The sequence below is a fragment of the Equus caballus genome, chromosome 19, assembly GCF_041296265.1.
Source record: "Equus caballus isolate H_3958 breed thoroughbred chromosome 19, TB-T2T, whole genome shotgun sequence".
Classification (NCBI taxonomy): domain Eukaryota; kingdom Metazoa; phylum Chordata; class Mammalia; order Perissodactyla; family Equidae; genus Equus; species Equus caballus.
The window spans coordinates 36,341,911-36,367,327 of NC_091702.1; the positions used below are offsets into that span (position 1 = coordinate 36,341,911).

General features: G+C 39.2%; 1 protein-coding gene across 14 annotated transcripts in view; it reads left to right on the forward strand.

The window, feature by feature from the left end:
* LPP (LIM domain containing preferred translocation partner in lipoma) overlaps positions 1-25,417 on the forward strand; it is a 637,546-nt gene that overhangs the window by 285,936 nt on the left and 326,193 nt on the right. For all 14 annotated transcript variants that reach the window (XM_023623171.2, XM_023623168.2, XM_023623172.2 and 11 more), the window contains one exon: positions 2,561-2,673. In XM_023623171.2, the coding sequence (XP_023478939.1) occupies positions 2,561-2,673 (113 nt within the window). The remainder of the gene's footprint in view (positions 1-2,560; positions 2,674-25,417) is intronic.

Here is a 25,417-nt window from a genome sequence, read left to right on the forward strand (position 1 = left end):
AGTCAAGAAGAATATCATTGGAAGGGACCTCAAAGACAGGCAGTGTACTTTTTAGTCTAAAACTAATTTGCTGTGAGAATTTGGACTATTCTTGTGGCTTTTGGGGACTCCTGTTTTTGCCTTTATAATATGATGTCTAAGATTTCATTCGGTTCGGATACTGTTTAATGCCCTGACAATTCTCTAAGACATAACAGAATCTGATGAAGTATAAGGTGCTCACAAATCCTCATTTATATTGGGTATGAAGATGACATAGGTCCAGATATAACATTTCAACCTGAAAACTAGGCTGTGCACTAGAATTTGTTAGGTCTCCATCAACCTGGACCTCGTTTACTGATCACTTGAGATCTTCTTGTGAGCATTCTTCTCCTACGCTATGACTTGTAAAGGCAGAAAAGAAACTGGGTGACAGTTTTTTTTAGTAACAGTTGTTAAATATTTTTTAGTGCAGTATTTGACCAAATGAAGGCCAAATGAGTTGCTCAATTGTGGCTGCGCATTAGAATTACCTGGGTTTTAAAGGAATACTGGCATCTGACTCCTCCTCTCACTCCCTTTCCATCATCCCAAGATCCTGACTAAATTGGTTTGAGATGAAGTTTGGCATCAGCATTTTTAGATAAGCTTCCTTGGTGATTATAATATGTAGACAATGCTTAGAACTATTGGGTAAAGTTGATAAAGGTTTATGGGACTTATAATCCTAATAGGGATATGGACAAAATATGCCTCCAGATGTGCATACCCAGAGGGTAAGAGAAGTACAAATGTTTCTATATGACATAAATAATTGACCCTTTCTAATCGTATGGGGTCTAAAATAGGTATGATACAGTACTTTGCTTAATGCAGTGGTTCTCAAAGTGTGGTGCCAGGACCAATAGTGTCAACATCACCTGGGAATTTATTGGAAATGCAAATTATCGGTCTCCCCCCAGACCTACTGAATCGGGAGCTTTGGGGTAAGACCCAGCAATCTGTGTTGCAAAGACCTTCCTGAGATCCTGATGAACTCTAAAGTTTGAGAACCATCAGCACAGAGAGTTGTTGTAGGAATAAGAGGTAGCCTATGAACGATCTAAGCACAGTGCCTGGTGCATTGTTAGAGTCCCAAAAGCAGAGTACTCTACAGATAATGTTTGCTTGGTGGTGTGAATATGGCTGGGAGCTGTACTTGACAGCCATTAGCTATGATTCCAGTTCTAAGACTGTTATTTGTAAGGCAAATGGAGCCCAATGAACCATCTCAAAGGTGTATCAGAACAACCAGTCCAGCTCAGCATCCTTGCACTGTGCAATGTAGACTCTTCTTTTTCTGAAGACCTAAGTTGTGATGTTTTGGTCCTATCCGAAAGCAATTCATTGAGTGACAGAGACTCTTTCCCTACCAGTAAGTGTCAAACAGCTGAAATACAAGGAAAATTTACTTATCCTCTATTTATAGAGAACATTTCCTCAACGTATCTAAAATATTTTTAAAAGGAGAAGGACAAATAGAGAAAAGTTTAAAAAAAATGGGAGTTTCCTTTTCCTACTAGAATTTCTTACAGAGAGTATTGAAAAAGTTTCCATACCATACCCCTTAGAGCTCTTGGATAAATGTCTACACCTCAGGTCTCAGGGACGAGGTGTGCTCTCCCAACAACTCTAACTTCAGTGGTGCTGCTCTTGATGGTCAGCGATGCCTGGGGTTCTTGATATCCTAAACCCTCATTACTTCCTGCCTGGATTGTATATATATTTCCAAACCAGATGTTTCTTACTCCAGTTTCTCCTAATCTGTCCTGCATGTACTTTTAGATCAGTCTTTAGTAAATCATATGGCATCTAAGTGTTCCCTTCTCAGAAATGCTTGGTGGATCCCCACTGCACACATGATAAAATTCAAACTCTTTGCTAGATACGCGACACACTTAAAAGGTGATTTTCATCACTGCTCTAACTTTTATAACCCATTAGTGTTATTATACATTCCTATATTATGCTATATTGTAAGTTGTTCTTTATTCTGTATGCTTTTATTCCCCTGTTTTTCTGCCTACAGTAGACTTACTGTCTACATCATAATGTTCGGGGGCCATTTAAGTGCTTTAATAAGGCCTTCCTTGTTCCTCCACCTGGACATGAGCTTTCCTTTATCCTTACTTTCAGAAGAGTTTGTTTGTCCATCTTAATAAATCGTGTCTTGTACTATCCTTACTTGTGTACACAGTTTATTCCTCCTCAAGTTGATTGCAACTTTACTGAAGGCAAGCACCAAGTCTTTATATTTCATTTAATCCACCACCCCAGGCACTTCCCTTGTCTAGCTAAATGTATCCAATCCCTCTAGACTATTTTATGTCACTTCTAAATAAAATCTGGTCTTCATTTTTCTGAAAGTTAATGCGACTAATTAAACTGAGCAGAACTAAGATAGGGAATGACTGCTGTGCTAGACAAAAAATTGTTGAAGCCAATTACAAAGCACTAAAATGCCAGGAAATCTGTATTTTTTAGGAGTGCTGTAACATTGCATCCATATTAACTGCATGTGTGTATTTCCTCTCTGTAGGTGATTTTCTCCCACCCCCACCTCCACCTCTAGAAGATCCCGGTGTTCTTCCATCTGGCTCTGGAAACTTCCCTCCTCCACCACCCCTCGATGAAGGTGCTTTCAGGGCACAGGTAAGCCCTGTGGTTGAAGTCATGTTTATAAGCCATGAGAGGGAGCTCATGAATTCTGCTGTTATTTCTGTAGTGGATAAACATTTATCCAGAGCCTAAAGAAAGCTTTACAACTCACAAAGAACTAAGGTTCTTTAATGCAAAATGCCCAACCCAAGCTTCTCAAAGTTCTGCTGGCTTGCACTCTGAAGCCCTAGAAATCCTTGTACCTACTAATTTTTTTGAAATTGAAATCCATTTTTTAGGAATACCATTTGAGAAGTCCACATTTTTTGGTTGTCCTGGGGACACACAACCATGCTTTCTTATTGCCTTTTTTCTCTATCCACAAACATTGAGTTCTACATTAGTAGGGTTGATATTTTCAGGCTCTGGTTGGTCACTGTAGGTCCTAATTTGTAACCAACATCTTTCTAGCAAAAACAACAACAGACATCCTTAGGGTTTGCTCTTCTGGGTGAGGTCAAGGAAGCATATTATAGTGTGTATGGTTACATACAACTATTGTGCTCCTGAGAGTGTTGACTGCAAAGTAGGTCAGGGCTGAGGTCAGAAGCAATGATAGAAGCAGTTCTCAGGGGCCTTCCTGGTGGCGCAGCGGTTAAGTTCCCATGTTCCGCTTTGGTGGTCTGCGGTTGGCTGGTTTGGATCCCAAGTGCAGACATGGCACTGCTTGGCAAGCCATGCTGTGGTAGGCGTCCCACATATAAAGTAGAGCAAGATGGGCACGGATGTTAGCTCAGGGCCAGTCTTCCTCAGCATAAAGAGGAGGATTAGCGGCAGATGTTAGCTTAGGGCTAATCTTCCTCTAAAAACAAAAAAGAAGTAGTTCTCAGCCTGTGATCCTGTTGGGGCGCTGGTGACCAGCTGATACCATTTAGGCAGCTAAATGCCATTCATGTCAGGAAGGAACACTAGATAACAAAGTCATAGAATTATTGTTATTGGAGTGAAAATGTTACTATAGATATGTTGAGAAAAAAAATAGTCCTTATCTTTTAGAGAAACATCATAAATATTTGTGGATGAAATGGAATGGTGTCTGGTATTTGCTTGAAAATAATAAGCGTAGGGAGCTGCTGAGTGAGAAAATAGGTGAAAAAAGATTATTAGTTGATAATTGTTCGGTGCATGGAGGTTTATTCTTTTATTTGGTGTATGTTTATATATGTTTAAAATTTCTCTATATAATACGTTGTAAAGAGGAATAGCCATAGGAAATAACTGCTGAAATAGTTCAGTCCATTGTCTCTGGCTTTCTTTCTCCTGAATTTCAGCTTGGCAGAGACAAAGGAAGAAATGATTCATTCATTCATTCATTCATTCAACACTATTCTGTGTGCCTGTGTGTGTACCCTTATAGCACTAGGAATTCTGTAGCAAAAAGCCAGACTGGGTTCTGCTCTCATGAAACTTATATGTTAGTAAAACTAGTGGAAGTAAACAGAATATATATATATATATATATATATATATATATATATATATACATTACAAAGTACCTTAGAATGAGACCACTGCCCTGGCTCGGGGAAAAGGGAAGGGGATATGGCCTACATGGGGCTGGCATGGTCAAGAAGACCTCACAGAGAAGGTGACCCCTAAGAAAAGCAGTGGAGCGGGAGAGGAAGGAATCAGCCGTGTGGATTTCTTACCGAGTATGTTTTCATATACTAGACCTTAAGGAATACAAGAAGCGTTTTATGTAATTGATCAGTTGAAATTAGTAAGTTGTAGTTATAACCAGTGAGCTCCAATTCAGTTTGGAGACTAGATCTTATAAGGTGATTGAAAATTTTATGTCTTAGACGTATATGTCACAAATTTCCTACATTTTATCTTGTGGTAAGCTTGTAAAATCAAAGATCAGGTGTCGGTAGTGGACAGGACTTTTACAAAGTTTATTTTATGCAACAGATAGATCCCTTAGCAAATAAAAGTAATATGATTGATTTTCCTTATTTTTAGTCATTTTTTCTTAACACTGAAAAAAAGTTTAAAGTTTGCCTTTTATATATGTTTACTCATTTTTTGGGGGGTGGTTCTTTGCATATTATTTAATTTACACAATTAAAACCTTCACTCGGTCTATTTGCTTACTTGGCTTGTTATGGAAACTGTTTTGTTGCATTTAAAATCTTTAATTCCAAAAAATTTGTTTGATCTTGTGACAGAAGACTTGTGTTTGAATACTAGTTGAGGAATAATTCTGGTTATGTGATCCTGAGCAGGTCACAGTAAGTCCCAGTTTCCTCGTAATCAAAAATAAAGCAACTATATCTACCTCTCACAATTCAATGAAATACAGATGGATTTGAAATTGCTAAACTATCATAGCTATACAGATAGTTCGATGTTATAATTATTACTATATAAAAATAACAACAGCAAGAATAATAATAAGCCTTTGCCAAAGGATTTCATTAAGAAAAATTCAAACATGGGGCTTTCATAAAATTACAAAAAGACTTTTTCTGTGTGGACCTTGTCCTCATAGCTTTCCTGAAACCATGGCTTTGTTTTTGAAAAGGAAGGAAATAAACAAAAAGTCTGTTGCCATGTTGGCTTACGTTCTCTGCAAAACAGAAGGATAAAAAACGAAATAGAGTTTGCCAAATGGAAAAGGACAAATCTGGTAGGAGAGGCATGTTATTCTCGAATATATGGAAGATTGTTGGCAAGTTCAAAAGAAAACAGGCATGCCTTTCCCTGGGGTGGCAGGGATGTGATGTGCTAGGGGCTTGGCCCCGCTCTGGCCATATTCGTACCACTTTTAGATATGAGCTATAAAGGAACCCAAAGTAATACAATCATGGAGAAAATTTTGCACTTTTTCCTCTCAGCCATGGTGAAACCTCATGTTGCCAAGTCCAAATTATAGCTGGTAAATGTGTGTTTTTACGGAGAAGTCTGTTTATGTTTCCAGCCAAACTTTCAGGTCATAGCCAAAAGAACGTCTCCTAAGTGTGACTATGAGAATTATAAGATTTTCAGGGCTGGAAGGGACCTTACAGATTATTCCGTCCAGCCCTGGCGCCAGGCATCTAGTTATAGCCTTTTCAAGCAGTTGCGAAATGAATTAATTTTCGGTCTTTGCAAATGGGGAAAATGAGACCCAACAAGGTAGGGATCCTGTAGTTGCTGAGAGAACTCTTACTGAATATGAGAAATCTCAACTCCTGGATTTGTCCTTCTTCTCACTGAACCAAATGGCCTGTGCACGTGCCTTTGCTTTACTTCTGTATCAGCTTGTAGGGCTGTGGTTCAGACAAGGGCGTTACATGCTTTGATTTGGAAAGCCCAGGAGTTTTGCTTGGCTTTCTGAATTTTTGATATATGCGATACACTTTTTTTTCTTTACAAAAGGCAGATAAATACTTACTGTCAGGAATTCTTATTTTGAGAATCTCATTTTTATGGGGAAAAAATGAATCTTCGAAAACAAATGAGGGCTTTGTCTTTTTTTTTTTTTTTCTGTCGGGATCAGTTTGACTTCGGTGCCTGCGAGGTTTGGAGTGACCACTGAGCAGTCACTTCATTCATTCCTTTGTTCTTCATTATAAATTGAATACTTTCTATAAGTCAGGCACATATGCTAGGGATTATAGTCTTAGAATTTGGCATCCTGGGTCTAGTGCCCTGAGTCTCAACCTGGGGACTGTTAGCTTGGTTCTGATCCGATGCTATTGTTGGTGATTTCTTCCTATTTTTCCAGCTAATGGGAAAATATATAGCATTGCGTGGTTTCAAAGGGGAAGAATGTCTCATAGAATTTCAGGTTTGCAAGGAAATTAGAGATCATAACTCAAGTCCCTTTCTTTTGTTTGAATCTGCTGATTTTTGTCAATATAACAAAATATTTATAATATAGTGACTATAATAGGTGAGGCAATGTTGAAGGATAAGGAGATGGATCAGATGTAGTACCTCCAAGTCAAGTTTGGGAGATGCATATATACTCAGCTTTTAAGTGAAGATGTTTCATGGTAAATTTTGCCTTAGTCATCATGCTGTAATCTGAAGCGCAGTCTAAGTTCTATGTTGTGGTGGAGGGTGGGGGGGGGATAAATGTACTATGACTGGAGATCAATAGAACTGAACTTTGGATCACTGGGTAGGACGTTAATTTTCAGGTGGGGAAATAAACTTTTCAGCAATAAAGTAATAATAGAGAAAGGAAAGCATAAAGTAGATGTGATAGGCGTGCCTTTCCAGAAGGGCTGTGGAATTTGCCCTTTATTCTGAAACCATTGACAATGTGTTGCAGGTGTTTGTTATTATTTTAAGTAGAAGGGTGACATCTCCAGATTTGTTGTTGGGATGCCAAGTGGTGCTGTTAACACACCAGAAGGGAAAAATATGTTGCACTTGTGGGAAACCCCATGCAAATAGCTCTGAGTTGTCTGGTAGACTTCCTTGAGCTCCACAGAGACTTATCTGCTCACTCCTCATGGCTTTGAGTTCAGGTGCCTGATATTTAGCTTCCTCTTTTCATGCCATCTTTGCTCGCCTTTTCTTCATGACCGCCCGATGATATCTCCTAACTCTGCTTCTGTCACTGTGCCCCAGTCCTGTGGCTTGCTTTTACTTGACGACTATCCAGTGATTGTATGCTGCCACTTTCCCTCTCTCCTTTTCCACTCATTCAGGCAGGATGGTCTCATTTGCTACTGTAACTCCAACCCTTCCACCTCAGAAAACAGACCATTTTGTACTTTACTGGTTACTCCAGATGTTAAAGACTTCCTTCTCTTATTGAAATGAAATTTGTCCCTTTGTGATTTCCTCACAGTGATTTTCTTCCTACCCTCTTACAAAATGATGCGCATTCACAGGAACTGTCAGGGCGGGAGAGAGAGGTGGTGTCTACCACCATGAGTTGATCAGTAAAACTACAGAAAGAGGTGACGTTGCTGAGGAGAGAGCGAGAACAGTTGAACAGTATGCACTGAACTTCAGGGGAAATGCCCAGAGTTAGCTGAAAACAGAAACAAGGAGAGAAACCTCCAAACTCATTTATGGTCTTGTCTTAAAATCAGTCTCCAAAAGTTTGTAGGCTGACTCATTTCTGTTCTTGTGAAAACATTCAAAGCTCATATATGTGTATGGTGAATGGTGGATTATAGTTATTTATCCACTTACCCATTTTGTGCATTTTATTTATCAATAATAATTATAAAATCTACTGTAGTTTTAGCAGAACTGGCACTGGAATCTGTGTCTTTCGACCCTTAGTCTAGTACCATCATGGTTACAGGGGTGGAATGACAGAATTTTACTTGTAGACATGCAGGACTCAGGCCCACAGTCATGGCCACATCCACTCGTGAACTCACAGAAATAGGCAGCAGGACTTGCTTTATATGGTTTGGACACAGACTCTCATCGAGGTCATCCCTTCTGCTGCCTGGTAGTGGGTGAGGAAAGAAAAGCCTGGGTAAAAGAGGAGATCGGGGCTCTAAAAGTAAAGAGTAGAAGTAATGTGCAGTGTTGCCAGAGGAAAACCAAAACGGTCAGCAAAGCTTTCATCCACTCTGAAGTGCCTGTCGTTTCTGTGCAGCGAGAATACAAGAATATCTTCATCCACGGATATATACCCAAGGAGTGATTGAGATGCTTATTTCTTCCTGGTCCTTCTTGTTCCGTTGGGCCTTGGGTTAGCAAGCCCAAGTTGATCTGTAGGGTTGTTTATGAGCCTGGCAACAGCAGCGGCCGCAGCAGCTCGCTTCGCGATTGCCTTCTCCGTTTACGGTCTGTGTATGTAGGTCAGTGCATGTTTAGCAGGCTGGTGGCTTCTTAGGCATGTTGCTGGCTCTGGTCAATGTGACTTTCTAGAAGCGAATGTCAAAGTTTTCCTGTTTGTCTTTCGCTCTGAATCATCCTGATTAGGTATTCAAATGAGAAAAGAGAGATATTTTGGGTGTCTAGACTTACAAAAACTTCTTTGAAAGTAGCAGGCCTAGAGCTGATAGGGAGCATTCCAGTGTTTCATTTAGCAGTTTGAACCTTTTTCATGGAATGTCATAGTTTCCTCTCACTTAGTTTTTAAGCTTCTATTGAAAGAGATAAACCTCTTCCCTGGGCTCAGTAGTGGAGTACATGTGCACACACACTCGTTCACCCTCATCGACGCAATTGCCACGGCCGCCACCACCTTGAAATGATCTCACACTCATGCTCTCGGCAGTGAGTGATGAGTTAATCGCTGGACAAGAAAAGTCTTATGGGAAATTGGTTGTGGTCAGTTCTGCTCTATGTTGGGATAACCAATGAGGTTAGGTTTGCTTTGGCTCCTGAGTTTCTTTATAGGGAGTAATTTACAATATTTGCATATTTCAGAAAATTTCCTTTGCTCAAAGTTAAGTGAAACTGTAGTTGGTTCTCTCTGAGTCAGTGGAAGTTTTTATCCCATTTTGTGTCTCCCGTCAAGAATCCTAGTGGTTTCTTCAAAGCTGAAATATGTTTATTTTTTCTATGTCTAAAACGTGCATATTTTTTCTAGTAATGTAAATAAATCAAAATATAGATGAAATATTTTCAAACATGTTTATCAAGGAAAAATTAAGATATGCATATATACCCCACCCCATATGAAATTTGAGTATTCTTTTCCTCTCTGCTTCATCAAAGTGTTATTAAAACAGTTCGGAGTATGTGTGGTAATATTTTAAGCTTTCTAACAATTGTTTTGTAAGAATCATTTCTCACATTACATTGTACCACCACATTATTAATAAACTATAACTTTTACTTGTTTGTTGCACTGCTTCTTGTTTGCTATTTTTTTCTTTGCTTGAATTCATCATCCTGATTCTTTTCTTTTCTGACACAGTACTTTATCAAGTAATTCTTTTTGGAAAGGCTACGTGGATGATGCATTTCCTGAGTCCTCATATATCTGAAAATGGCTTATTTTTGCCTTTATAGTTAAGTAAAAGTTTGACTGCAAGTAGAATTCTAGGGCTCAAATCTTTTTACCTCAATATTCAACAAAGATTTCCATAGTATCATTTAGTATTTAGTGTTGCAGATGAGAAATCTGATGCCAGTCTGATTGTTTTTCCAATGGAGTAGATTTTTCTGGTTTGAGCTCTCAGCTTTATTTGTGGGAGTCAGCAATCTTACACTACGTCTATGTCTAGATACAGGTCCCCTCACACTCACCCCAATATTTCTACTCAGCATTCAGTGCATCTGTGTGATATGAGGAATCAAGTTTTTATTTAGCTAAGGGGGATTTTTTTGTGTTTTTGGGAAAAAGCATTTTAATTTTTCATTTGCCCTTTTCTTCCTTGTGGAGCTCCTATTTTATGATTTTGGATTTTTGCTCCATCCTTCATATTGGTGTTATTTTTAAATAATTCTACCATATAGAAGAATCCCTATTGCTTGCTTCCTTTATTTTATTTTTTTGCTGAGGAAGATTTGTCCTGAGCTAACATCCATGCCAGTCTTCCTCTGTTTTTCAGTATGTGGACCACCAGCACAGGATGGCTGCTAACAGAGCAGTGTAGTCCTGTGCCTGAAAGCAGACCCAGGCCGCTGAAGCAGAGCATGCCGAACTTAACCACTAGGCCACCAGGGCTGGCCCTACTTTCTTTATTTTTAATTTTTTTGGTGATGGTCTGCTCTTGACTTATATCCCCCTTTATTTGGGGGGGAAATGTGGTTGGAGTGGCTCTGGATCTGCCGTTCTGATAGACCTACCCAGATTGTACTGCAAATTTTATCTTTTATCTAGATCAGGAACGTACAGTCCTTTAAATAGCAGGTTATAGGATAGCTATAGGATAGTATCTGCATCCAGCCTTCAGCCTATGTTTGTAATAAGGGGAGGCAGGCCAGCCTAAGGGTTTCCCTTAGTATGCAGACTGAGAGCAGACTAGCAAGATTTACCCCAGCCCTCAAGGCTACATATCAGTTGTAAGGATCCATAAGCAGGTAGCAAAGGCCCCATTTCACATGCCCCATGTTTATACCAAGGGAGCACAACAGCAGGCTGTGGCCAGCCCTTCTGTGAGATGCTCGCTGGTTGGGTTCTCCAGCCTTTTCAGTTTCTTCCTTCACTCTTTCCCCATCCATGCCTGTTAATAACTATGTGACCGGGAGTGACCATGTCACCAGGAGTGTCAGGGAATGTAGCAAAACACTTTTTATTAGAAAGGATGAACTCATTTAGTGATTTTACTGCTGTTTTGACATTCTATACCCCAACCATCCTTTCCTAAGTGGCTTCTCCAACCCCCTCACCCTTTGTGTTGTGGCAGCTTAAAGTCAGCTCAGGTATTGCTACTTTTTGCTATTTCCCTCAAGGTCATTCTCCTGCCTTTGAGGGCTCCACCACAGAAAAACTCTCCCTGGTTGCATCATCCAAGCCAGTAAAGCTTCAGGGACAACGTAGTGTGATGGCTGACACTGTAGGTGCTCGACCCAGGCTGTCTGGGTTCACACCTGGCTCCCCACTCACTAGCTGTGTGACTATGGCCATATTCTTTTAACCTTTCCATGCCCTAGTTTGCTCATCTGTAAATGGTCATAATTATTTTACTGACCTCCTTGGGTTGTTGTGAGGTTTCAAAGAGATAATGCACATAGAGAAAATTGTATGTACCTGGCATACGCTAAGGTTTAGTAAATCTTTACTGGTGATGCTAATACCGCTGGGCTCTTCTTAGCTAGTCTCTGTGCTGAGTTCTGGCAAAGTTATCACTGTCCTTTGGTTTGTGCCACACCTCCCCAAGGTTCACCAATGGTCCCATCCCTTGCTCTTATATGGTTGGGAATTTTAAGTCTTTTTGCTAAAGAAATATTCCCACAAACTTCCTTTGCAAAATGAATGATTGAATTAAATAATCTTTTCCATCTCTTACAGCTGTAAAATTCAAGACCTTGGTAATAAAATATCACCTCTTTATAACTTCATAGTGATTTGCAAATTGTAAAATCCTTTATATGACCTTATTTGATCTTCACAAATAAGAACAGCCCAGATATAATTTAACAAATAAAAAAAAAAATTAAGGCCCAAAGAGTCAAGGCAACTTGTTTAGATCTCACAGCAAGCGTCATCGAAGCAGTGATTTATTTTTAAATGGACAAAAACAAAACGAAAATGTATTTGGGGGACTTTTAAGCCTCTTGGCTCAGTATCAATTCTCTTACAAATGAGGGAAGGCAGATCATTTTAAATTCTAAAAAAGCAGCCAAAGTCATCAACAATATGTGTTCATGGCTGGTGGCCAGGGGCCACCGAGATAGTTTTGTCTCTAATTCTTTAGTGGAAATAAGCACATCTTCCATCGCAGCCTCTGGCATATTCTCTGACAATCCCCTCACAGATTGTACCATGTTCTTCTTATCCATGGATTTGGGAAGGAAGCCCTGTTGGGCTCACAAATCCTTCAGTTCCTTTGTAATTTACATAATCCACTCAACATGAGCACAAAACAATTTGATCTGAAAGAAGGGGTAAAAGAGCGAATAGAGGATGCCAAGACCAAAACCCAGGGCATTAACTCATTTTTTATTTTTGAAACCCTAATGTTTTTGGGAGATTTTCTGTACATGGGTGAATGTGCTTGATCCATTCAAAAGTCAAGTATTTACGAACTTCCTACTAGATAACAAAATATATTATTGCATATAATACTTATACCAACCCTGGAGGGGTTAAGCTATTATTGGCAGTGTTTTATTATTAGCTTTTGTGGGTTTGACCTGTCCAAGGCTCCTGCCCCGTAAATTCCAAAATTGACATTGAGATTTTTTTTTTTTAACAGAAGACTTTCATTTACTTTATCTCACTTTAGCCTTTGAATAACTTATGAAAACGAAAGGATGGGGATAATTCTCTATCTTGTGCTAGCTAAGGGACTGAGGCTCAGAGAGGTTAAGTAATATTCCAGGTTTTCATGGTATGAAGTGTCCCAGGCAAGGATCAAACTCTACAGTCTTCTGAGTCATGCTTGTCCATTTCTCTCTCTTTTGTCATCACTGTTTTATTGTTATTCTTCCTTTATATTCTTTTTCAAGGAAGGACACAAAGCACCAATTGTCATGTTTCTCTCCAAGTATTCTCATTATTTGGAAACTCTTGCTCTTGAGAGTTCTGTTGTAGAATTCTCTATTACAATGTTGTCTTTGGCTTCTTTTTTTTTTATTTTAATTGTCTGTATCTTTACAGATTGGAAGAATGTACTTTGGTATTAAAATAGCGGAAAGCTGTTTATAGACCTTTAAAACGGAATTCTTTCTATAACTTTTGTTTATTTTAATATTTATTTTACCAATAAACTTTAGTGAAGATGCCAATTTTTATTACTATCAAAAACAAGTAAAATTGGTGGTACCTGGTAGGAAAAATGTTGCTGTGGCACTTTTTTAAAAGGAGGCTGGGGGTAACACAAGACAGAGAAGAGTCACATTATAAGAAATATAATTTTACTGTTATTTGTGGAAGTAAAGGATTTGGTTTATCAGAACCTCCCACTCCCCCAAAAAAAGATAAAGAGAGAGAGAGACATAGGAGGAATTCAGAAATTCTCTTCTTTCCCTAAGTTTGTCTCATTCCCTTTAGCGCTTAAAGGAGTCTGTGCCTGTCCTGTAACCACCTTCTGTCTTGAACTGTAGATGATACATCAAGATGATAGGTGAATTGGGGCAAATCATCCCGAAGAGCCAAATCTCAGTTTCTTCAGTGATAGAACTAGTATGATAATCCTATTTCTCCTGTCTTCTGGGTTTTTGTGACGATCAGATGGAAATTACCCATTTGGTAGCACATTCTACATCAGTAAGTAAGTAAAGGATTTACCTTCAAAATAATTGTTTTGTAATATTATTTCGACATCCTTGAGCTTTCTTTCTATTAGAAATTATATCACCTCCATATTTAGAGCAATAAATAATTACATGGTCTTTAAATGGTATATTTGATGGTATTGTGTGTATTGGAAAGAGAATGATGAACTTTCCCTTGAACAGAGCTTTATGGATTCAAGCCATAGCTTACTACAGCATGTGCATGTCAGAGTAAGGGTCCTGACTTTGGAAGACCTGTCTCTGAACTTCCTAGAGTACCTGGCTGGCTCAGACTCAGGTATTCCATGAAGAGATGGTCAAACAATTGAATACAAAATATGACAACCAGAGGAGTATTTCATGGTGCACATTCAGGAGATTTCATCATTTTTATCACCATTTCACATCAGGCCATTTTGTAAGTTGAAATGTGCTTAGAAGATGGTTTTCATTTCCTTTTAGCTCATTGAGAATCATGCAGTGTCACTTTAGTAATTCTCTTCTGACCCAGTGGGGATAGAAACCACTTTTGGGCCATGGCAACTACAGAGAAGTATTTTCATAGTTACAGATTCAGTGAACGAGACTCTTTTCCTTCCCCTCCCCTCCCTGCCCCACCATGTTTCTCTCTGTGAACTGGGATTTAAGCCACAGTCCTAACATGAACTTAGCTCATTTCAACTCTACTGAAATGGCTCTTGTGTGTGTTTGCCACCTCCTCTGATGCCCCGATGACTGTTGTTTTTCCGACATCTTCTTCTGCCTCTTTCAGGCAGGTAAGACTCTTGATGATTTGAGCTTCCTTGCTTCCTCCTTCAATGTTCACTACACAGAACTTCCTTGGTTCCTCTGCTGTATCTGCAAGTATTCCTTTTCTCTCTTCTTTACCAGATCCCCCTTCTTCCTTTTTCCTGAACTTAAATTTAGGTGTTCACTCAGTATACTCCCTTTTGACCTTCTGTTTTCTCTCAGTAGAAGTCGCCTTCCATCTCTATTTATTTAATGTTTTGAACTCGTTATGACTCTTGGCACTGTGCTTTTCTTTGACACCTGCTGTGCCATTTAGCCATAGGATCTTTCCACAGGGAAAACTGTCAGTCTCTTCGCATTGAACATGTCCCAAAGTCTGCTCATCGTCCTCCCCAAGGCTTCCATTCTGTTAGAGGTACCACCATATTTTCCATTCTTCCAAATTCTAAACTCTGTGGTCATTGTTGATATGACTTTTTAAATATATCTATCACCAACATTAGACATTTTTTGGTTTAAAAATGACTCTCAAGTTTGTTTTAATCTCTTCATTTTCCCGTTCATTGTTCTAGCTCATTCTTTCTCCATATCACAATAGACTCATTACTTTGATTCTGTTTTTTTTTTTTTTTTTTTCCATTCCAGCTGCATATCCCTAACCAATTAGTCTTCAAAAAATACTGTTTTCTTCCTATGGCTTTTATTGCCTGCCACATTAGGTTTTCTCTCTTGGTTGATTTTCAGAGTTCTTCACGACCTACCTCTTCCTTTAAAGCACACCTTATCTCTCACTATGTTCTTTACAGTCTTTGCTCTTGTGAGGCTGATGTCCTCATTGGCAGCTTCCCATGCTGAGTTAATTTTCCTTGTGTCTTTCCTACTGCCTGAAGCATCCTCCTCTCTCAGCTGATCAGAAATCCTTTCCATTTTTATTTTTATTTAATTAGTTAATTAATTAATTTTGCTGGGGAAGATTCACCCTGAGCTAACATCTGTGCTAGTCTTCCTCTATTTTATATGTGGGTCACTGCCACAGAATGGCTGCTGATGAGTGGTGTAGGTCCATGCCTGGGAACCAAACCTGGCCCACCAAAATGGAGTGCACCAAACTTAACAACTAGGCCATGGGGCTGGCCCCTCCTTCCCATTTTAAAAAGCCTAACTCAGATCCCACTTTCTTCCTCATAACCTCTGATACCACCAGCTCATCCCGATCTCTCCCTTCTCTGCATCCTGACTCTGTTGACTGGGTGGTGTGCTGTGGTGACATGAGCCTAGGGTTTAGTGCCAGGAAGCCCTGCCCTATTTCTTACTGGTTGCATTATCCATCTTCACATGCAAAATAGGAATGATAACTTAGATAGTTATTTTAACGATTAAGATAAAGAGTATAGAGTATGCAGTAGTGTCTGGTTCACAGTAAAGGCTACAATGAATTGGTTAATGAGTAAATCAGTTAATTATGTTTTATTTCTCTGCTCCTTAATATATGCCTTTTTGTGGACTGATGTAATTATATCATATACCTCCAAACTATATATCATAAAGCCAGAATCAAATATGACATGGGGGATACCTGTAGAAATCACTTAATATCACACGTTGTAGAGCCTCAGATTTGAATGGATCATAATCCAGCCCATCTTTCTTGTGATGTGGAAATGAGATACTCAGATTTTTTAAGTGAATTCCCAAAGTGACGCACTTAGTGGAGAGCTGGCCCCAACCCTAAGTGGAGGTTTTTGGACTCATAGGCCTGAATTATTTGTATTCTCCTCTTGTTTGTTCCCCTTTTAGAAACTATCTGAAGGCTAAATCACAACTCACATTCTTACATCACCCATAGTCTTTATCTCATTGATGGATACTTGGTTGATATTTGTGGATTGATTGATTCATTCTTTGACTAGGCAGTAGGAATTCTCTGGAAACATCTATGGAGCACATACTATGGATAGGCTTATCACCCTTTTGATGCTGTTGTAAACATGCTAACGGTTTACCATGTACCACTTCTGTGCACTGACTCAGGGTGGTGGGGAAAGGAAATGGGAGAGGAAGTTATATACATCTTGAGCAAATCAAGCTTTTCTATTTTTAGTCCTCGTTACTGTTTGGAAAGTACAGCCCCTGTTCATGGCAGTCTGGCATGTGTTTCCTTAGGGCCATTTCAAAAAAGAGGAAAAATAAATATGGGAATTTTTTGTAGTGAAAATAGTTACTCAGTGAAATCGCATAAGTTCCTTCTTTTTCTCTTGATGAAACCTCAAACCCACTAGGCACAGATTCCTCAACCTCAACTATGCATGTCAAAGGCTCCTGCAGAGTGGGAGACTGGAGTCAGCAAAGCCTAGAACAGTAAGATGTGCCCTTGTTCCTGAGATGGCAAGGCAAGGAAGGCAGGCGGAGGGAATGGAGGCACTCTTTCTTGATCAGTGGATGGACAGCTTGCCCAGCTACCAGATTGTTGCCCCCTGGAGAAAACTGAACATGGACTACGCAGATAGAGAGGCATACAGCTTATAACCCTTTGCTTAAGCTGTTCCTTCTGCCCGAGTATCTTTCTCTCTTTCTGCTGTCTGTGTCTGGTAAAAATTCCCCTGAATGACTTACAGCCACTCCCTCAATTCAAGTAAATGAATTACTTCTCTTTAGTAGTTTTGATGTCAGTTTTGGGATTTTCTCAATCTGAGGCTGTATTAGTTACCATTAGGGAACAATAAAGAACTTTATGAAGGAGAATAAAATTACCTGATCTCTATGTAGATGGATTTCTACCATAGATCAGGACTTGACTGGTCCGAATTGGTGATGGTAGAATGGCTTGGGGTCGACTGCAGGAGTCTAGTGAGGCAGAAAAGGGCTTGAGCTGGAGCTATGGCCATGACCATGGTGAAGGGGAGCTGGGGTCCAGAGCAATTTGGAACAAGAGGGCTACAGGAAATGGACGAGTCCAGGATGCTTTGCAGGATCCTGACTTTTTTCAGGGGAGAAGTATTTGCTTCCTGTCCTAGTGTTTGACAAGTAGAATGATCCTTTGAAAAATCAGAACTTTGAGGCAAGTGTGATGTGAACTTTACTAGAGGAAATTTTGATATCACTGAGCAAAGATTCCCCCTCATTAATGAGAGAGACTGTACAGTCTCCAGACGTAAACAGCTCTGCCTAGATAACATTGTGGCGGTAGGGTGAGAATAATACATTGCTATAATTAATGCTAATTTGTGGTTATTGCTGTATTGTTGTCATTGTTTTTTAATTGAATATGTATTAAGCTCCAACAGGGTGCTATGAATAATGCCAACTTATAATTGATTTATCAGATCGCTCAGAAGACTTTATAAACACCAATAAGTGGAAACTCACAGCACCCCTTCGAGGTGGTAAACATTGTTGCCGTTTCTACAAATGAGGAGAAGTGAAGTAGGTTGTGTTTGTTCTGTGAGAACACAGAACTGTTGAACAAGAGAAAAGTGTTTTCCCTGTTCCTGGGAATTGGGTTAGAATATATTAGTAAAGAATTCTCCTTAAATGCATTCAGAGTTGTGGGATTTTAATTAAATTGTTCCAGTTATTGTTAGCGCTTGCATTAGTACCAGGCAACCAAATCCTAGACCAGCAGATTTCAGATTTAGTGTGCGAAAGAACTGGGCGAGGGATGAAGGGCTTGTTAAAGGCAAATTACTAAGCCTTGCTCCGAAAGGTTCAGATTTGGTAAATCTGGGAGCGAGATTAAGTCAGAAGTTTCCCTTTCATGGCCATCTGAGGTGCTTCTGTCCTGAGAGGAGGCTCAGCTTCCCTTCAAAACCCCAGCCTTTTCTTTCTTATGGGACCTGTCTTTGGCCACCAAGATGTAGCCTCACCCTGAGACCAAGACTTTTCATTTCATAGTTGTAGGGTCTCCTAGAACTCACCTAGGACGTCCTGTAATCCTCTCGTTTATAGAGCATACTAGCCAACATGTATAGAAGACCTACTGTATACTTTGCATTCTACTGGACACATGTTTCCCAGATTGGAACCTTATCCCGCCTGGTTTTCAAAATGTCCCTGTGTGGTTTCTATTATTATTCCTCTATTTCATAGGAGGACACTAAAACCTGAGAGGTGCCATGACTTGGTCAAACACCTCACTACTTTACATCCTTTCAATTTAAATCCAGATGGGGGCCCGGTTTCCACTTTGAGTTTGAGCCACAGATGGGACAAAGCCTCTAGACCTGGTTTAAGTGGAATAGATCATAAAGAAAAAAGTTCACACTGGAACAGGGGAGAGGAAGGAAGGGAAGGGAGTAGTGACCGACTCAGGTTTTCTTTCTTCCTCTGTTATTTGTCTGGTTCTTTAATATAGACGAGGTAGTATTGCTAGGTAAATAGTAGTCATTTAATTATCGCTTGACTCTGAAAATTCTATGAAAAAGGAAACATTTCTCGGGAAAGGCTGAAGTGAGGTATGAGCAGAATTCTGAGCTGGAGAAAGGATTTTTAAGTTGTGATAAGAATAGCGAGGCTGGAGACCGATCATTCCTTGCCTCCTTTAGGTTTTCTTCAGCCTCTACCTAGGGAAATGACAGTCTTTTCAAAGCAGTCTGTTAGTTTGTATTTCTGAGGTCAAAGGCAGAAATGTTTGTCATCTTGTGGATTCACATTCACTCCCAATTAAGGTGAGATCAGTAGCTTTCTGATATGGTCCCGTACTCACTTTTTATCAATGGTAACCTTTTTCATAAAAATAGGAATTCCTGCTGGGAGTGTTGTTAATGTAAATTGTGCGCTGCCTAGAATATATGTGATTCACACCATGTGTTTGTTCCCACATCAACACTAAGTCCCAAGATACAATTACCCTGCCCACTCTCTCCTTCGTCATGGGGACCGTGTTTGTCCTTTAGATATCTGTACTCTGGATGCCAGCCAAGCTCCTTCTCTGCCTAGGGTTTGCATACCTGCGTAATCTGACCACAGCTGACCCTTTGAGTCTGATCTTCCTCTATTTTTACTTAAAAGAACACTTGCATTTGCCAAGTGTTAGTGCACATTGCAGCATTCCTCCTATATCTTTATGCTCATATGGTAAATATCTTAAATTTTTTTTCTCCATCCGAGATCTTCTTAATTCTTAGTGCATCCATGCAGCTCTCTCTGAGTTTTCTATTTAGCTACTCTCTCTCTCTCTCTCTCTCTCTCTCTCTCGTGTATGTGTGTGTGTGTGTGTGTGTGTGTGTCTGTGTGTCTGTGTGTGTCCTCTAGCATCTTGTGTTTCATATACTTTAATATTGACCTGTCTGTTTTGAGCCCTACGATATGGTTATTTTTGCATTACCGAACCTCTTTAATGCAATTGTAAGCACTTGGAGGGCAGAGAACCACTGATTTTCCTTCCTTCCATCCATCCATCTTCCCTTTCCTTCCTTCCTTCCTTCTTTCCTTCCTTCCTTTCTTCCTTCCTTCCTCCCTCCCATCCTATCCTTTCTTTCTTTTAATGATTCCTGTCCTTCATATCAATGTGTCCTAAATATTTGATAAATGTTTATGGAAAAGTGAATGAAAACTGCTAAATGAGAAAGGAGAAGGCAAAAGAGAGGATGGGGGCTTAGCTTTTAACTGTAGTCACAGCCATGACCTATTCTGTGGTAATCTAATAGGTCTAGATAATCTCCCTTTGATGCTTGAAGGCAAGACCTTTCCCCTTCTACATTTCCAGCCTAGTGTCATGGAAAGTACAAGAGCTAGAGCTTTGGAGTGAAACATTTGAGTCCCAAATTCCGGTTCTTCTCATCACTACTTGAGTGACTTGGAAAAGTCTCTTTTTCTTTGAACTTTAGCATCCTCTTTTGTAAAATACGAATAATATTACCTACTACTTTCCAGGATTGCTGGGAGAATCCAGTGAGATAATATTTATGAAAGTGCTTTTCTAGACTGAGGCACTTCTCTGTTGACAGTGGCATGCAGACGGAGCCATGATTTTCTTTTCCCATGTTCTCGGAAGGAGTTGTGTCCCAGGCTGTGTATACTAGACTAGGTAACTGACTAGTAATGCTACTGGCACATAACATATTGCCCAGAGTGTGTTGGGACAACAGTTTCAACCAAGAGAAAATGATGAACAGATTTAGGATGATTATTAGTGAGCTAATGCATCTTTTATTGTTAGAAGATATGATTCCTACCGTTTTAGATAATTTCCCCCTCATCTTTTTCATTCTTAGCCATTGAGATAAGACATGACGTGTGTTTTGTCTTTTCCCCTCCTGCCTGCTTGCTAGGATGTTGTCACTCTCACTTATCTTTTTCCATTTCCATTAATCAGCTAGTGACTCTCAAAACAATGTAACCGAATGCAGCTTCCTCTATAAAGTTGTTATTGGTGACCATTTTTTGAAACGGGTATTTCAAATTATATCTTGTTAGTATCTGATCTGTATCTTCTGTATTTTCAACTATCAAAGAAACACTTACACTAAATAGAAACAGGTTAATCTGGTTCCAGTAAGTGGCTATAAGTGAAAAAAATATCATCACCACCAACAGAAAATTTTAAGCTCCTTATAATGTTACATAGGTTACATTTATGCGACCTTGTTAGAATAACAGAACTTTTAAACTAGAAGAAAACATAAAGATTAAGTCTAAACCCCTCATTTTGCTGTTGGAAAAAAACAAGCTTAGAAAGAAAAAGGGATTTGCCCCGGTCACGCTACTGAATTATGGCAGAACCAGGGCAAAATGCCCAGTTTATTGTTTCTCTACTGTCCTTACTTATGCGTCCACCTCCGTGTTCACTAAAAAGAATTCTGTGGTCGCACTGGATAGGTAATAAGTATCACTTTTTTGGGGTCAATCTTTCTAAGTTTTCAGAGTTCTCTTCTGACATTAACATACTTATAGGTTTATTGGAGAAAAATGCCAATACTGTCTTCTGTTACTTGACGGTGAGTTTTGAACAGGAGGACTGGGACTACGAAACATTGATTCAAGTCTTCTTGTTGCATCCTTATCACTTGGCTCTTTGACCATTAGCAAATCACTTCAGCTTTCTGGTCCTTTGTTTCCTTTTGGTACAATCATGGGATCGTAATAGATGCCAGCAAAGATTCTTCCTGTCTCCAGTGTCTGTGACTCTAAGCGTCTCCACCTGTCCTGACGTTACTGTAGCACTTGTTTGCACCAGTGTGTCCGTGTAGCATTCTGAGCTGGCTTGAGGATGGACTCTGCTCCGTGTCTAACTTGTTGATCTTGTCCCACCAGTGAGACTGGAAATCCTCTGACAGCGCCTGTGTTCCTTTTTCCTATAAAGTTTCCTCATCTGGAAGGTGGGACACGAGTAACTTTCCACTTATTTCATAGGTTCTTAAAAAGAACAGTTGAAATGATGTATGAGATATTGCTTTGGAGAAGATGTTTCACAGTATAAGGTGTTCAGGTTTTAGTTCTATTTCAGCCCCCTCCCTGAATTATTACCCCAGATAGCTAAATAACCTCTTTGGGGGAATTTTATTACCTTGAAATGAAAGTGTTGGATTAGCTGCTTAAATTCCCCTTCCAGCTCTAATAGGTCTAACTCGTGAGCCTGAGTTACCTTTGCTATGCTTACCATCTATAATCTATTCATACTTTCCGAAACATCGTTTATCTGCAAGTCCTGATTGATGCTGCTTAGCACATAGAATCAGAGCCACAAATGTTTAAAGGAATTTCTCACCCCTTATCCACTTCGATGGCATGACCCTTTGCTTTATAACTCTGACTACCTGACGTGAAATTCTTGACATGGGAAGTGAACACTTTCTTAGGTTTTCAATTTTGGTAACATTTTAGCAGGTCACGAAAAGATGCAAGGAGAAAAAGTTTGAGGATGATAAGCCAATATATAAGTTAACATCGAATTTCTAAGTATTCAAACCTTTGTTTCTGTTTATTTCTATTGAGTTGTTGAATAACGTGAGAAAGTGGCTTCTGAAATTTATTAGGCCCCGACTCATCGGCCCTGTATTATCATAACGCAAAATAAGAAAACTATTTTACTTGAGATTTTAAAACAAAATCAATAGCAAAAATACCTGGCATGGTCTATTTTCTACTGCATGCTACAGTGGGGACCAAAAATTATTTTAGTCAGTCTATTTAATTCATAGGTTCAAACAATTATTGTTCTTCTCTCCCCTTCCCCCAAATTAATATTTCCTTACTGGAAGACCAAACTATTTTTTTCTCTGCCTTTTAAAACTTGTGGTACTTATATTATTTTGTGTTAATTGTATTGTGCAAAGCATTCCTGGGAAAGTTTCCATGATCCTAGATGATTTTGTGGATATCTTTATAGATATTTCACTTGGATGGTACCCTCTATTTACATACACACAGGCACACACAGAGTGCAGAAAAGGCAGCTTGCTATAGTGTTTACTAAACTATGTATGTGGACTGACTGACAAGGTGGCTCCTGTTTCTCCATCTATCGCTTGCCTAGAAAATCTGCAACAATAATTTTCAAACTATCTTTTGTAGAAGTGCTTCAGGGGACATTGCTGAAGGCAATGGGGAGGACCCAGTGAGTGGAACCCTAGGCTTCCCCTGCTTGTACTTGAACCTGAGCAGCTCTGTGTTTATCTCTTTTAAATAACGGGGTTCCAGGTAGGATTTCCTTTTCACCAGAGGCTTCTGCTGCTTTAAGAAAGACATACCACGGGCCAGCTCCATGGTATATTAAGTTCCCCGAGCTCCGCTTCAGTGGCCCAGGTTTGTCAGTTCAGATCCTGGGCACAAACCTACACCACTCATCAGCTGTATTGTGATGGTAACCCACATACAAAATAGAGGAAGATTGGCAACAAATGTTAGCTCAGGACCAATCTTCCTCAGCGCACACACACAAAAAAGGCATACCAGATGTCTATTTTACTGTCAAATAATTAATATTCTTGTGGTTATACTTATAGTTCTTATTTTATCAATGGATAGATGGGTAATATATGTATTTTTTCATGTTACTGTGTAGCCATTCTCATTCAAAATGACTTTTATTTTAATCGTAAGGGGCTACTTTAAGAGTACATTATCAATATTATTTATATTTTATAAAGATTAGAATAAAGCTACTATTCTACTTCGAATAGTAAAAATATTGTCTCAATTTTGAATGCTACGGTGTTTGCTCCCAAGGTGGCTTTTGGAGGCACCGTTCCACTGCCCTTGACCTGTGGGGTCAATGAATCTTCTAAGATAATAAGGAGACTCAGGTTTTACCCTGGTTTTGCACATTAGAAAAGTTGAGTTGTATTTCTCTCAGCCATTAGATAATAAGCATCTTAGAGAAGGGAATTGTTTTTGTTTTTAAGTCATGATTTTACAGAGAATCTCAAAGAACATGGTATATTTTGTATCACTAGGCAGATGTGAAGGTAATGTATACAGTAGACTGTAAACCTCATGCCTTCTTTAGACTGCATGCTACTTGGCACAAACTGTTTCCCAGAGCAGCGTAGGAGAAGAGCCATTCACACAAACCAACAGGAGAGTTCTCCTCTGAGCATTGCTATCCTAGAGAATTAGACAAAGAAGACTCAGTTATCAGATCAGCTGGGTTATCAGTAACGTCTTCATGGAGGAGAATGCATTTGGTCAGATAGATGACTGGAACGGCATGTCCTTCACCTAAATGAATGGGAAGGAGAGTGCACAACTCAACATGAACAAAAGCATTTTTTTTCTCTTCCAACATATTGGGTCTCATTCAATAAAGTGACATTTCTATTAGACAAAATAGGCCATATTTTCTATAATTCCCACTACTGAATGCTGCCTTTCTCAGCCTGACGTTAACTGAATCAGTGTGATGCAGGTGCTCATATTATATAGCATGGGGGATTATATTAAGCAGCAATGCTACTGTTTCCATCTTTATTTTTAGCCAGATCTCTCTTACCCATTATTTGGATTGTCTGTTGGTATTTTCGTGGCATCATTAACCATGTAACATGACGTAGATTGCTTTTAAGATAAAAGTTTATAAATTCACTTCTGTTCACACACACACATACACACATTCACACACTTACTCTTTTGAATGTTCATTGTGTTAGAAATCTACTTAGAGCAGTGATTCTCTAAGTGTAATCCTCAGACCAGCCCCATCAGCATTACCTGGGAACTTGTTAGAAATATAAGTTCTTGGGCCACACCCAAGATCTAAGGAATCTGAAACTCTGGGTGGGGTCCAGTGATCTGTGTTTTAACAAGCGCTCCAGGTGGTTCTATACAGGCTAAAGTTTGAGAACCTCTGATCTAGAGTTATGTTCTTCACAATTAATTCATAGCGTCATCACATGTGTTAAGAAGTACAAGAGCCTCATAACTGAAGCCCCCAGCAGTGAGTTTTACTTTGAGTCAAAATATTTTTAGAAATTATATAGTCAATTGTATGTCAGCCAAAGCATTTATTTTGAGGCTATGGTCAAGGTAATAATTGTGTAGTTAACATTTATTGAATACTTATGATGTGAGCAGTACTTGACATGTATGAACTTGTTTAATCTTTACAACTGCAAGATGAACTGAGACCCAGAGAGTTTAGGTAATTTGCCTAAGGTCACAGAACTGGCGAGTGGCAGATCCAGATTTCAAAGCCCTACAGTCTCACTCCAGAGACTTCACCACTAGCCTGTTTGTGTTAGGATAGCTTTGGGAGGAAAATTTAATTTAAATGATCACAAACAAAAAAATCCGTTGATTATATACTTAGCCTCATCAAAGATAGAAAGATGATAGATAAACAAAAAACAGATCCTTAATTTTGTTGTTTATAGATAGTATAGCTTTTTTTAATCCCTTTTGTTATCGCCAACTGTTGTTTTTCTTACTGATATTAGACATAAAGGAATAAAGAACTTAACTGACCATAAAAGAAAATAAAAATGAAATGAAATTCATGCTGCGTTCTTAATGCTTAAGTAATACCATTGAAAAGAAAATCAAAATTGTATGCAAAAAAATGTACTGTTTTGGGTTGTAACCTTCTAGGTTTCCTTAAGATGAAATAGTTTTATATTCCTAAGCTATCAGGGCAAGCTTTTGTTTTCTAATGAATCACAAAACAAAGCCCAGGCTTGGGTAGGAGCTGGCAGTCCCTTGGTGTTACACCTGGAGTCTGGAGGAAATTGTTGAGCTTGTGAAACACGATTTAAAAATCAAG